At 42.7% G+C, this 15,311-nt stretch overlaps 1 protein-coding gene across 12 annotated transcripts in view; it reads left to right on the forward strand.

The window, feature by feature from the left end:
- Positions 1-15,311, forward strand: part of DOCK3 (dedicator of cytokinesis 3) — a 296,560-nt gene that overhangs the window by 219,045 nt on the left and 62,204 nt on the right. For 11 of the 12 annotated variants that reach the window (XM_072941347.1, XM_072941354.1, XM_072941349.1 and 8 more), the window contains 5 exons: positions 1,578-1,659; positions 5,837-6,007; positions 8,906-9,098; positions 11,732-11,859; positions 14,234-14,338. In XM_072941347.1, coding sequence (XP_072797448.1) covers positions 1,578-1,659; positions 5,837-6,007; positions 8,906-9,098; positions 11,732-11,859; positions 14,234-14,338 — 679 coding nt within the window. The remainder of the gene's footprint in view (positions 1-1,577; positions 1,660-5,836; positions 6,008-8,905; positions 9,099-11,731; positions 11,860-14,233; positions 14,339-15,311) is intronic. The other variant, XM_072941353.1, reaches the window with a different exon arrangement.

A 15,311-nucleotide genomic window follows, 5' to 3' on the forward strand; every position in this document is an offset into this window, starting at 1 on the left:
ATACTGAGTCTTTTAGTCCATAAACACAGATGTGTTTCCACTTATTAGTATCTTCTTTAGTTTCTTCAGCAACATTTTGTAGCTTTCAAAGTACTAGTCTTTTACCTCTTTGGTTAAGTTTATCCGTAAGTATTTTATTCTACTGTGAATGGATCATTTTCTTGATTTCCTTTTTTGATTGTTCAGCATTAGTGTATAGAAAAACAACCAGTTTATATATGTTGATTTTTGTACTTGCAGTGTTGCTGAATTTATTTATTAGTTCTAACAGGGTTTCATACATACAAGATCATGATAGCTGCAAATAGAAATAATTTTACTATTTCCTTTCCAATTTGGATGCCTTTTATTGCTCTTTCTTACTCAGTTGCTCTTCTAGTAATAATATGTCGAACAGAAGTGGCAAAAGCAGGCAGGCATCCTTGCCTTGTTCCTGATCTTAGAGGAACAGCTTTAAATCTCTTACTGTTGAGTATGTTAGTTGTGGGCTTTTCACTGACATTTTAAACTATAGTTTATTACATGGTTGTCATACTTTTCCTCCTAAGAAATGGTGGCAAAGCTGCTAAAAATAGGTCTTGGTCTTTGGATGAGAAACATGTGAATAGCTAAATGTATCACCCACAAATAAATGTCAAAGAAAATAAAAAGACAGTCAATAAGAGAGGTGGTATGAACAGTAAACATGGGAAACACTCACAGGTTATCTAGAACCATTAAAGCCATTTTAAAAGTCACCATGTTATTCTGTGGAATGAGCGCAGTTTTTGGCAACGTAAATAAAACCGAAGGTGGTAAGGCTGTGGAGTCACTGGAACTCTGACACTTTGATGTCACTTTGGAGAGCAGGCACTGTGCTATGTGCTTTACATGTGTCGTCTCATTAGAATTCACAATGTTTTTGAGATGTTATATTGTTTCTTCTCTATTTTAAATGAAGAGAATGAGGATAGAGTGCACAAATAACTTGCCCAAGGATACAGAGCTAGAAACTGAGAGGCCCCCGAGGTGAATCCTGCTGTCTGACTAGGGCCTGTACTCTTGATCTCTGTGCTTCTAGCCATGTAAACGTGCAGAATTTCTGACGCTGTAACCCCATTCCACGCGAATGACTTCATCCTAAGGAAATGAGACCAGTGAGACGGAGGTGAAGCAAGGCGGGGGAATGTGGAACTGCACACCTTTATTCAGAGTGTTTTTCTTAAGTTACTTTTTTAGTTGCCTTTTAACCATGTCATTGGTGTATGTTCTGGAGCCTTAGCAAATGTAAACAAAACAAGAACATGCATCCAGTCCAAGACTTTGGTAGAACTTTCTTGTAATCAGAATAGATGTATGTCAGGGAGAGTGAAAAAAAGTGATTGTAACTGATAATTGCAATGTGGCAACTCTTTTTGGACAAGGAGTGTTGTCTGGTCTCAGATGATCTAAAGATTTTACAGCTGTAATGGATTCTTCACTCCATTCTAGTTCATCAGCAGGATTATTTCCTGTGTGGCTAATTGAGAGCTGCAGATATTTCAGGCTGCATTGCTTTTCGATTAAAGTGGGGTCTCTATAACTGTTCTCTTTCCCAGGGAGCTAATCCGCTGTTTGAAATGGTACATGGACTGCTCAGCGGAACTGATTCGGCAGGACCACATTCAGGAAGCCATGCGGGTAATGTACTGAGCTCGCTGTACCCAAAGGGCTCACCCCTGCAGAACTTTGTGAGTAATCTCAATGGTGTAGTGTGCAGGGCAAGTGTACACATTCCATACACTTCACTGCTTTCAGGAATCACCGCCTTGATCCACATAACTCCCGTTTCCTCACTTTGATTTTTTTCCCTGGAAGGTCTGATAGTTTTAAACAGGAGGAAGGGATGATGTGCATGTGGCTCCTGGCCTGCCTGGTTTTTGCCAACAACAGCAGTCTTTGCTTCTACTGGCTAAAGTATCATATCTCCTTCTAAGCCAATGTTGGTGGCAACATTGATTAGAAATAAGATCTTTCAGTACTTTTCCCTTCTTTAGTGATTACTAAAAATTGTTTTTTGTAACTGTTTTAAGTAAAAAGAACTGAGTGAATGTACTGTATGTATGTGGATATGTTGAGAAGAAGATAATCGTAAAACCTTGACCTTTGGAGGAACCCAGAGTCCCCCATGGTGACACCCCTGCTTGGACAGTTTCCATGACCAGGCAGCCCTTTGCATTGCTGGGCAGCTCCAGTTTACAGGGGACTGTCCTCATTGTGAATTATCTATACTTCCTAGTAACTTCTTTTCATGGCTACTGCTTCTACTGTAGAGAACCACTTAGGAGGACGTTGATCGCTCTTTTGCTCAACAGTTCTCCAGATAGCTATTTGAAGAAATCTGTTGTATCCTGTGGGAACTCACTTGAAGCAAGTTCATGCTTGCTTGATTTCTGTCCCTGTCTTTCCTTGTTCTTGAGTTACCTTTTTTAGTTGCCTTTTAACTATGTCTTTCCCACCCTTTCTAGTTAGTAATAGGAGAAGAATGGCAGCAAAGTAGTTTTGCTCTTTCTCTTAATATACCATCATCTGTTCTAAGTACTAGTGGACCTATAATTTTGTTATTCTTGTCCACAAGATGTTTCCGTAAGTATCGTCAGATTAAAGAGGCAAAATCAAGCCATAAATCCACGTTTCCTCTTGCGTCTTCTCTGCACATTCTGTAAAAATCTAAGGCCCCAAGTCTCATTTCTGTCCTCCTTCATGCAGTACATGTCTGCTAAGCAGTCCGCATCTGTCATGGGTGCTAAGATGCAAAGAGAAGATTGACTGACCTCTTTCCTTGAAGAACGCATCACCTGTGTTCTAAGAGGGTAGAGCATGGTTCTGAGTGTAATGTGAGGACAGGGCCTGGGTTTTGCTCTTCTCTCAGCCCCAGCATCCAGGATGTGCCTCACCTAGTATTAGAAGGGATACAAGTTGAGTTAAATGCCAAAGATTCTGTGTGAGTCCATGAATTAATTGCTTAAAGTTACTGGAGAAGATATCTCAGAAGTTTTCTCCTAAGGATCATTCAGGCAGTCAGTATTGCTTGGTACCTACCATGTGTCAGACACTGTGTCAAACACTGGGGATTCAGCAGGGGCTCAAGCAGAAAAAGCTAGGCCTTCCTAGCACTTCCATTCAGGTGGAGAAAAGGTAGACAATAAACATGTCAGATAAATAACAAAGTCAGTGAGGAAAAATATTGATGAGTGCTCTGAGGGAAATAAACAGGATCATGGGATAGACTGGCTGTAGAGGAAGGTTTACTTCAGATCAAGAGTTTGGGGAAAGCTTCTATGAGGAGGTGACCTCTGAGCTGAAATCAGTGTTAAGAGTTGGGGAATAAGCATTCCAGAATGAGGAAACAGCATGTTTAAAAGCCTGGATGGGAAAGGGCTAGAGTTTTTAAGCAGCCATAAAGGGGCTGATGTGACCAAAGTAGGGGCTTTCAAATGTTAGAGTGGATGTGGGAGGTGACAGAGAGGAGGACCTGAGGGTCTGGCTAGATGGGCTGGTTGAAGACAGGGTCTCTGATGAAGGTACAGAATTCCTGGAGAAGATCAGGTTTGGGTGGGTAAAAGGAAGAGTCCCATTTGGGGGAGCACTTTTCAGGGGCACTTTTTTGATACTACCATTTCAAACTAACTTGAATGGTATCTAATACTGATGCATCTAGACATAAAGTTTTATGAGGCATTTCCCCGTTTTTCATCAGATTTCAGGTTACAAGTCCTCTTGACCAAACTTTTAAGTCTCCATCTGATCCTATTTTCATCCTTCTGCTCCAGATGCATATGCTTCTGGCCTGGCACCCCTTATTCTGGTATCATAAGCTGTGGACCAGGAAACCTCCTCTTCTTTATTGCTCATGATTCAGTATATCTTTTCACTCATGTCCCATCTCTTCCTTTCATTCTCAGTCATGACCTTTCCCAAAGTTCCTGTTGCTAAAGAAGATGAAAATAAAGAGTCCTTATTTTCTTACTTGGTTATCTGATTTGTCCCTGTGTGAATGACCTCTCAGGGAGTATCTTTGGTGGATTTGAGGGTAGCTTTTGGTGAGAGGTTCCAAAAAGACAGCACACTTTTCACTGCTGATCTACATCAGATCCTTACCAGGAAGCCAGGAAAAAGAAAGCACAATTGTCTCCTTGGTAATAGAAAAATTGTAATAACTTTTAGGATCTCTTTTTCTTTCAGGTTTAGTAAGTAGAAAAAGACAGAGCAGCTGCTTCAGCAATAGTTAAGTGTTCCATTGTCTCCACATGGGCTTGGGAACACTTGTGAACTTTGAACAGCTTCCATAGAATCCACCCTCACCTTTTACTCCACTCTTCTGCCCTCCTCTCTTTCCCCAGTTGTGTCTGCCACAGGTGACCAGCTCTACCTGGGTAAAAATCGAGAGGTGTAGGGAAAGGGGAAGTCAGGTGTTGATAGATGGCTGAAAGTGAGCTTGTTTTCCTTGCCCTCATCCAGGTTGTCACAGGGCCATCTTCAACAACAGCCTTGTACTCCTCTGCAGAGTGTTTTATGTTTTAGGACTTAATGGAGGGACTAAGCCCTCATACCCAGGAAGAACAAGCGACTTTGCTTTCTGGTTCTGCCTCCACTCTGCAACTAGTGGATGTTTCAGACCACTCAAAACATGTCTTATGTGGTAGTTGTTTCAAAATGAAAAACTGGTGATAAGGAAAACACTTTCCCTTTAAAATTAGAGTAAGTAGCAGACTTTTCAGGTTCGTTACAGGCCAGGTATTAAAAGGCTACTAGTAGGGAGATACAGCATTGATGGATATGAGGCCACACACTAACTTATTCTACGAGATCCTCTGGTGCAAACATCAGAACACACTTCTTTTTTCTGAGGTAGCCATTTTTCACTGCCAACTAGGTTTAGTGTAGGGTACACACACCCTTCCCCCCCAAAAAATGTTGCTTTGCTAAACCTGATAGATGGATAGATTATGAAAAGTGGGTTGGGAATTGTCTCCTGTTACATATTTCAGGTAACTAAGCTCCATTTGTTTCATCCTTGGATAAGTTTCTCCTCAGGGTTCAGTGTCTCTGCCTTTCTATTGTCTGGGAAATCTTTAGCCTTTCTTTGATTAGAAAGTATAGTCTTGGATCCTGAATTTTCTAAAAGGAGAATTACTTTGCTCATAAGCACAGGCCAAGCTACACGGACTCCTCAGAATCAGATTCTCCTCCCAAGACATGTTATGGGAGCTTTTTCTTCTGTATTGGTCATGAACTGTTATGGCAAGTGTCCTGGTCTGGAAGAGGATAGAGAGTGGGTGTGTCTGCTTCACCAGCTGCTGTGCAACTAGGGCAGGTTTTCTCCAGACTTGATCTCTGGCACCAAGTCAGGCCCCAGCTATTTTTCAGAAAAATAGAAGACTCTTTAAAGGATTCTTCCTTCTTGAAATAAATTCAGGAGAGGTTCTTACATCATTGCCTTTTAGCCTTTTATTTGTAGACGTGAAAAAATGCAGAAAAATGTAACATTCTTTTGAGCCTGTATGTTCTTGAATTCAACTGCTTCCATAATAATTGGTAGTTCCTCACTTCCAGAACCTCATGGCGTTGGTGGTATAGTGGTGAGCATAGCTGCCTTCCAGAACCTCATGAAATAATTTGATGATTCTTTCAGTAAGAAGAAAGTTTGGACTTTTGAGAAAGGCTTAAAAAGTTAAAGGGCTTGTCTTCATAGTTGAAATTGTCCGTCTCCTGATTGTGGTGTATAATTCACTGGTACTCTATCTTACATTCCCCCTTGTGTTAGTTCCTGGCCATCTTTAACACCTCTCTATCCCTTTTTCTCCCACACCTTCAGGCCTTGGAGTACCTTTTCAAGTTCATCGTGCAATCAAGGATCCTGTACTCACGTGCCACCTGTGGGATGGAAGAGGAGCAATTCCGGTCCAGCATCCAAGAGCTTTTCCAGTCCATCCGGTTTGTGCTCAGTTTGGACAGCAGAAACTCAGAAACACTCCTTTTCACTCAGGTCTGTGAGCTGCAGGGAAGTTTTGCTGCTGGATTCTTGTCTATCTTATCAGGTGGTTTCTTTGTCCTCTGGCTTCCAGAGTCGAAGAAGCCCTGCCAGGCTCCTATGTGTTAGATAAGGGGTAATTTATAAGGAAATACCTAATAGAACAAAATGGTGTTTTTACTTCAAATCCAGCTATGCCTCAGCTTCCAAATATAATACAGCCCAGTGGTGCTTTATTGTGGAGAAGAAGCACAACTTTGTTCTCAGGAGCTGCCTTTAGACCAGATTTATTTAGCTACCATAGTATTAGTGGTTCATGAACATCTTGTTTATGGAGGATATTCAGACTATAGAGAGAATTTTATTTCCTAGTCACTATATTAATTTTTAAAACCTTATGTTAATATTGGTCCATTCTAGGAATTTGGAGTGAAGTAGGTTGAAAAACAGCAGAAATAACTACAAAACTTTGGCTGAGAATTAGGATTAGATTCTGTTAGAAATAACAGTGTGGGAAGGAGTTTTGCTTCCTTATATTAAAAATGTCTGGTCAGCTATTCAATTAACTTTTCCATGCAAGCTTACCCTGCAAAGGATCAAGGATATTGTTCATTACCCTAGTCACAAGGGAGTTTTCTCTCTCATAAATGAATGTCAGAATTTTATCTAATTAATTGCACTTCTTTGTTGATTTTTTGAAGCCAGTTATTAACATCAAAACCTGTCAGCAAAGACCAGACAGCCTCTCTCATGTCCATTCAGTCAGTCATTACCAGGTCTGTCATTAGTGCAGATATATTTTTAAATATCTCACTTAAGATTAGAATAGTCTGCTTTTTCTGTTTTTCACTTGCTTAAATGTTGCCCCTTGATGCCAATTGCCTATAGGCCCCTTGCCACAGAGAACAAGTAAGCAACTGGAGGTAGTCTCTATAAAAGAGTGAAACATCTCAAGGTCACCAGGTATCTCTAATGAGAAAGGCTCCTTCCAAGGGCTCCCCTTGTAAATACTGCAAGCAACTCATCTTTCTCCTCCCTTTCTCTCCCCAAGCCTATCTGTTCCCACCAGCAAGGGCTCAGAACACCTACTCCTCCCTCAGCTTGTGGAGATATGGTAGCTCAGAGGTAGCTGGCAGAGCCAGGCAGATATACTTTCTGAGAACTAAGCAATGCCCTCAATGGCTTATTCCTACCACATCAGGATAAATAGCTTAGATCTAGTCTCAGCTTAGACCTAAGTCAGAGTCAGACCTGCTCCTTTGGTGCCAGACTCATGTTTCATGAGTTTCAGAACTCTCAGCAAGTTTACTGTTCAATCAGACTTTATGTCTCTGATTCTAACCACTAGGATATGTTAGGGTGCAAGTATCCTGTCCTGGTGCGTAAGTTTAGGAAATTTCACCCTTTAAGAGAGCAAATCAGCTGCTGTTTGTTGCTGATTATGAAATACTTGCTTTTCCCCCTTTGTCTTTTGTATCTAGCTGCTTATGATGCTATGTGTTTGTACCAGTTCTAATTACTACAAAATGATCTCCTTGATATCCCAGGGCGTTATAAATCTACAGATGGAATTTGCATAAGTTCGGTACTTGGGCCTGGTGTGAGCATAGACTGCAGTATGACAGACCTGTTTCCCTACAGTGTAAATGTTCACTCGCTCTAGGCCAGCGTCTCACTGCCTGATGAAGCAGTCAGGAAAAACTGCCCCCTCCCTCCCAACCTGCCTCTTAGGAAGAGTGCACTCCCACCTTCTTGTCGCAAAGTGACACTCCATTTCCCTTTGCAAGTCTTGGGTTAGTAGTGTAAGAGGACTGAGAAGCAGAAAAAGCCTCCTTTATGCTGCTTCCATTTAGCCAAGAAAGAATACAAGCCAGCATTTATTTAAAGCGTGTTGTATACCAGTCATTCTACTGGAAACTAACTTTGCGCAGCTAATCTTTTTCCTCATACCCATACCAGGAGAGAAGTAATTGCATCATCCCCATTTTATAGATGAGAAAAATGAGGATTAGGCAGTAATTCACCCAAGGTTATGTGGCAGGTAAATGATAAAGCTGGCATTTAAACTCATGTCTGTCCAATTCCAAAATCCATTCTCTTTCTCCTAAACTGCTCTGCCCCACAGAGGCTCAGCTTGCCCTCAGGAGGCCCAGAGCTGAGATCCTGGGAGAGAAGTCTCCAGACGCACACTCTCCCCTTGCTCGGGTCATCTGGGTCACTGAACACTGTGTCAACATCATCATCAGTCCTCAAAGTTCATGACTGACTAAATCCACACATTCTCCATCCTTTTGGATTTACACTTGGGACTGCCAGGCATCATGTGAAGGAAATAATTTACAAAGTCTTCAGATTTCATGGTTTCAAATAAATGCTACTATTCTGGGGAAACAGTCCCGCCTTCAGAGCTGGATTGCTGGCTGCAGGGCTGTGAATGGAGTTCAACTAGTGCTGCTTCGTGATGCTCAGTTTTTTCTGCCATGCTTTCTTTGAGAAGTTCCTGGCCTGAATTTGGGACCAAAATTAGAAAATCAAGAGCTCAATCACAGAAACAGACTAAAAATTATTATTTCATTTTATGAGCAAAAACAGCTGTGGATATTAAGTCATGTTGAGCTGGCTTCTCTATGTATTTCCTTCTCTTGCCAGCAAATGCCTTGGCAAGTTCTGAAAGCTTCAAGTGGCCTAGCCTCCAGTAAATTGTCTTATTTTGGTTTCCTTTTTGGTTCTCCCTGCTCCATATCCCAAGAGTGCTACAGGGATTGGTGGAGTCAAAGGCCAGAGAGGAGGCCACTGGAGGCACGAGTGCTGCAGTGCCTTCTCAGTCTCTCATCACCTTGTATCATTGTCTAAGCATGCAAGATGGACACACACCTGACTCTGAGCTAACCAAGGCTTGGCTTTCTTCCACAGGCTGCACTCCTCAATTCCTTCCCAACCATCTTTGACGAGCTGCTGCAGATGTTCACTGTGCAGGAGGTGGCAGAGTTTGTGAGAGGGACTCTGGGGAGCATGCCCAGCACTGTGCACATCGGGCAGTCAATGGATGTGGTGAAGCTGCAGTCCATTGCCAGAACTGTGGACAGCCGCCTGTTTTCTTTCTCAGGTAAATCAAGTTAGGATAAGAGTCACATTCACCTTTCCTCCTTACTGGGATGTTGGTAATCAAAGGATCAGTTTTATCAACCATTATGCAAGAAACCAGTGGCTCTTAAAATGCAGAGTTTTCGGCAAAGTCTGTTAGAGAATGCAGCCAAAACCTAGGCTTACTGCCTTACTCACAGTTTATTCCCAGGGACCTGCATGGGGTGGCCTGCAGAACAACCTCCAGGCTCACAAATCTAGGCAGCTGCCAAGAATGGGGCAGGATGAGAAAGCAGAAGGAAAGGAGGGGGAACAAGAGAGAAGGATCCAGCCAAAGGGAATAAAGTAAGTCAAGGAAATAAGAGACCCTGAAAGGGGACCCTGAGGACCCACTGTGCTTTCTTGGTTCCTTGCCTCACCAGTTAGATTCCTTTTCCTCTCTTTGAAGGAGCCATAAAGATTAGACAAAGAGATGGACAGGTAGGCCTCCATACTCCAAAAGAGATCAGGAGAGCTTAACAGATACCATCAGCAGCCCAGACTGTCTTTCGGGGAGAACTTCCAGATTCATACCTGAAACCACATTGAGTGTGATTAGATACTCACTGGCCAGATGTTAACATCAGTATGAGCCTGGTCCTTTAAGCAGAGTATCACTATTATGAAATAAACTTCTTGGGCACAGAAATAAATCTGAAATACTAGCAAAACAGTTATTACCAGAATTTTTATAATTAGAATTTTTTGGTAGTAAAATCTTTTAAGTTTGACTTTTAAAGTATAAGAACAACAATTTCTCAGCCCAGGGCTACACACATTTACGATAGTGAATAGATGCTCCCTTTAACTTATCTCTGCCTGTGTAAAGTATTGCTGATGGTAAAGCTGCCACCAAGGAAGTCAGCTTTTCTCCATCAATAACTGTTTATAGTAAATACTTCTCTTTTCACCAGTTCCTGGACTGAAGATAAAATCAGTGGGTTGGACGCACTATCACTGGGGCTATTGTACATGCTCAAGCCTTGAGCACTGCTTAAAGGTAGATGCTTTCTGAATATATGAAAAGGCAGACAGCAGACTGCCCTTGTTGATATACTTTATTTCTAACATTTTTGCATATACTTGCTGCATCTCATAATCACTTAAGAAAAATTGTTCTTAAACTTTATGTGGCAGGAACTGTGTATTTGAATTTTGAGATAACAAGCCACCATCAAATTTTTGTTTGCATCTCAATTTTATTGAATGCCTGAGTTCCAGCATCTTCCTTGAAGCAAGAGGACTTTTACTAGTAGTGTCATTTAACCAAATGACTTATATTCTAATACAGCTTATATTCTCAGGGCACATCAGTCTGGTCTCTTCTTCAGCAGGTTCCAATAATGAAATACTATTTTGTCTGCCGGCAGCTATTGGTTGTTACAAATCCTGTTCTGTTGGTATTTTAGTCTACAAAATACAGTAAGAACTTCTCTTTTATCCAAGGATCCTTTTAAGCATAGAATAATTGTCATTCCATTTGGTTTGAACATATTCTAAGTATTTGACAAAGCAGTCCCAAAATCTCTTGTATGCCATGTAATTTGTCTTCTACTGGAAAAGGTTTTCATTCTGAATTTCATCGGAATACTTAGTTATGGTCAGCTATGAACAATAAATTCAAAACATCATGGCTTGTTCGTGTTACTGGTAGTCTGACTGAATCATGCTGGCCAGGTGTGATGGTACTTGCATCACGCAATCATTAACCACATAGGAGTGCAGGACACCAGAAACATGTTCACACTTGTATTTTACTTTGTCTTCTCACCACACCTGTGAAGTAAATGCAGACAAGGCCATTAGCACCTCATTCTACAGATGGGGGAAATAAGCCCACAGGAGGAGTCAACTTGCCTAGGGTCTTAGAATGAATTAATAAAAGAACTTGAACTAGGATTTAGCCTTCCTTGATTCTGGAGTTCTAGAAATAGTCACCTGATGAAATGCTATTCAGTTAACACTGAGGAGAAAAGAAAAGAAGAACATGTGAATGTATGCAGTAGGATTGGCAGTGAGGGTTAGCTAATTATCAAAGGCTTATGACAAAAGTCCCGCTTCTCTTCCTTTCATTGCTGCGGACACTCGTAGTGTCCCAGAGGCCTGAGGGGAAAAGGAGGCAGACCTGGTGGCTGACACAAAGTAAATGCTCATGGGAGTGGAAGTGCCAGGTTGCCTGGCCAGGTTATCGTGAAGAGGGACCATTTATAATCCTGTTAAGTCTGTAAGTTCAATCAGTGTAGGTCATAGAACTAAATATGTCATTTAAATGGAGTTTTCACTGTAATCTGTGCTTTTAATTGGGAGTCTAGTCAGTTAAGAGATTTTATTAGGAAGCAATCTTCTAACATTCATCTTGCACAAAACACCATAGACATTTTGGCCTAAAATGAGAAAGAAGGAAAGAGAGATGGGAAGATAATGCTGTGGGTTGTCTCACAATGTCCAGGAAGCGGGCTTTTAGGCCCACATAAGGAAAGGGGGTGACTTCCAGCCTGGCTCCAGTCCCGGCCCCACCTGCTCTGAGACCAGCTGCATTCCCACAATGCCACTAGCTTCCAAAAGGAGCCAGTTCTCCTCTGAAGGGCATTTTCTCCTTTGTGTTTCCTCTCCCAGAATCCCGCCGCATCCTGCTTCCTGTGGTTCTCCATCACATTCACCTTCACCTGAGGCAGCAGAAAGAACTGCTAATCTGCTCAGGGATTCTTGGCAGCATCTTCTCCATCGTCAAGACCAGCTCTCTGGTAGTGGCCCTAGACGCACTCCACCCCCATCCCCCAGCTCTGTCCCTATCTTGTGTTACTTTAGCCAGAAGCACACCAGCAAAGATCACTGTACACTTCTCAGTCAGAGAAGCTTTCATCAGTGACAAGAAGGTGCTCAAGTGAATGGAGGCCTGCCTGTGTGTGCCCAACAGACTTCTCAACACAACAAAGTCTTGCTTTTTGAAAAAACTGCTCTATCATAGATACACCCAGAAATGTAATTATCGGTAGTGCCAGAAAGCTCAGTCCTGTGCATGCTGTGTTTCTACCTAAAGGAACTGTGTTCCTGGGACTGTTCTGAGGATACTCAGGCACAAGCACAGAGAGGCAGGCCCAGGCTGAGAGGCAGCTTGCTCATTCAGACTTTTCTGTCAGCTTCCTGGCAGCTTGATTCTACCCATATGGCATTGCTATACCATGCCAGATGAGATCAGGGTGTACGAGAGATAAATGATGCCCACAGGAGTTCTGAGACTCATGGGATCAGGACTGTACTTTAGGGATCAGGTTTCAACTATTAATGCTTTTGCCTATTTTCTTTCCTCTTTGCTTAATTTTTTAGAAGAGCTCCGTGGTAGGAGGGGAGGGAGGGAGGAATGGAGGAAAGACATGTATTAGGCACGGCTAAGAGTAAGAATTTATTTTAATTATGTCTATTGTATATATTTATGATAATAGAAATACATATCTCTTATAGAAAATTTGGAAACGATAAGGAATTAGAAATTAAAAACAAGAATGAGGTTTTTATTACACCATCTTATTGAGATAAGGTTTCTAGAGAATAAACTTTCAAGTGCATTTAAAATGAAGGCCAGTAGCCAAGTGATAAGAACATACGAGGTTAGGTTACCCATGAAGATAGAGCAGGAGAGGTGCTGAAAAGAGTGTGTTTGGTTTGAGCAAGATACAAGGACTCAATAGGGTACACTGGCATCCAGACTTAAAGTACCATCTGGTGATGAGGGCCCAGTCTGGCAGTGACACTGATGGTGGTAGAGGCCCTATTGTTTGCTCTTGGCTCCAGACAAGGCCTGGCAGCTCTCCTTCCCACCAGGCCTCAGAGAGGCAACACCAGACACGTAAGGTCTACCAGTAACTCAGGGTCACAGACTTGAGGGAGTGGAAGCTTATTGGTAAAGGAAGGCGAGAAATTGAAGGGCAAAAAAAAAGGGAGGGAAGGAATGGAAGAGGCACGGGAACAGGTAAAAACCTGAAGGAGATGATCTGGTTGTATTTATGGGGCTAGAGAGTCAAGTACAATTGGTTGCTTACAACTACTCAAAGAACCATCACAGGTAAGAGTGTTATGATCAGTTCAACAGATGAGAAAGAAGACTTTGATTCCAAAAGCTGCTTAAATTCTTCATGTAGAATGGGGCAGAGAATAACTATATTGAATGGATGGGTAAGGGATTGATGAAATTTAAGCTCTGTGAGAGCAGATACCATCTTTCTTGTTCACTTCTGTATACTCAGGTTCTCAAACAGTGACTTGCACATGGTAAATACTTAATGAATGATGGGTTTGATGAATGAATGGACAGATGGACATTTGAACCAGTAATAGTATAGACTGGAGATGGGGCAATGGATATCTCTTTGTGAGACAATGAAAATCAGGCTATAGGGTTTGAGATTGCATGTGAGAAGTCTATAAAAAGATAGCACAGACTCTTCCTAAATTCAGAACCCGCTGGCTGGGAAGCAGCCATTCGTGAGGAGGCATGCTCTGTTGTTTTTGTGAAGCTGCCCGAGAAAGACACACTGAGGCAGAGTCCTTCTGGTGGACCAGGGAACATGAGGAAAAATGCCCAGGAGCTAGAAGTAGGACCCAGGCATATCTGGGCAGCAGTCAGAGGCAAAGATTGAGGTCGCTCAAGGAAAAAATGGTCCTCAGAAAGACTGACATACTTCTGTGTGCATTAGCAGTAGTGAAGGTGCTGCCACCACACCCTGTGGTGTGAGTACTTTACCATTTTCTCGAAGTATTAGTCAGCGGTGTTGTGCTTTCTCCTGACTTTTCTAGGGAAATAAAAGAAAACACTTAACCTCTGCCCTGTAGATTGAACTTACTGTATCTGCCTGAGGTTCAGAATTGTGGGTATCAAGGTGGTGCTGGGTTAGGGTAAGGCCCCAGCCACCAGACCAGGGCAGCAGTGGCAGGTGTGCCTCACCTCCTCTCAGAGCCCTTGTTCCAGGTTCTTTGACACTGCATGCCAGTGAGGCCGAGAGCTCAGTGTTGAGGATTCAGTCAGAAGACCGCTCCTGACATGGCTGACTTAGTAAGTACTGCCAGCTGCACGTCAGCCGGCCTGGTGCTAACGGTGTGCTCTCTCGCTGCTCGCTCCAGGAGGCAGATGTCATGGAGGAGGTAGAAATGATGGTGGAGAGCCTCTTGGACGTGCTCTTACAGACTCTGCTCACCATCATGAGCAAATCGCACGCTCAGGAGGCGGTAAGAGGGCAGCGGTGCCCGCAGTGCACAGCGGAGATCACTGTTAGTAACTAACATTCAGGTTTTCTTGCTTTCTTTTCTAACCTGGGGCCCCTCCGTACCAAACCCCACCTCACCATCACACCACCGTCATCACAGCCTCCCTTCCTGCATGATTGTCAGCATGCTGCCTTCTTTCCTTCTAGAATCAGACTTCATCTCCACTCTGAAAGTTCTAGGGTCATACTCACAGGAGTCTGCTTAAGGGTAGATCCAGGGACTGCTTCTTGTCTTCTTTTCCTGCACACTGTCTCTTTTGGCCTTTGCCTTTGAGCCAAGTAATTTTCTGTGATGGGGAATGAAGCAGAGATGTAGGACCAGGTTGGAGGTGAAATATAGACTATTCCTTCTAGGAGCAGACTCAGCAGGCACTCGTAAATGATGTATGTGACAATAATTTTCTCAGTGTTTGCTTGTATCTACAAATTAGTTGCATTTGTCCATAGTGTTTGTATCTAAATATCTAGCATCAGGAATAATGTGATGACGTAGAATTGCACCAGCATTACTGGACAACGATCTCCTGTGATCTAAATCTAATTAGAAACAGACTTGGAAAGTCTCTCAGGAGGGGCAGAGAGACACCCCTCAGGACTCTCACTCCTGTACACAGTGGACTTCTTAGCCCTGATGTTGGAACATGATAAACAGAGTGTATCAAATATTCCGGTTGGCAGGTGGGAGATTACAATGATCCCTTTGTAGAAAACCTTCTGAGGAAACAAGCCAAGCTCCAGCCTGTTAGGGAGAGTAGAGAGCAGGCATGTGTTCTGGAGCATTGGGCTTGGAAGGAATGTCTGCTCCCTTAGGAGCACCTATTGAGGGTACTCTCCTATTGAGGGTGAAAACATATGTGCTCTGGCATGTCCTGGTAACTCATCCTTCTTACCAACAAGAGCACAGTACTGGCTGTGAACCAGACCCTGCTTTATGC

Source organism: Vicugna pacos, chromosome 17 (genome assembly GCF_048564905.1).
Source record: "Vicugna pacos chromosome 17, VicPac4, whole genome shotgun sequence".
NCBI lineage: Eukaryota > Metazoa > Chordata > Mammalia > Artiodactyla > Camelidae > Vicugna > Vicugna pacos.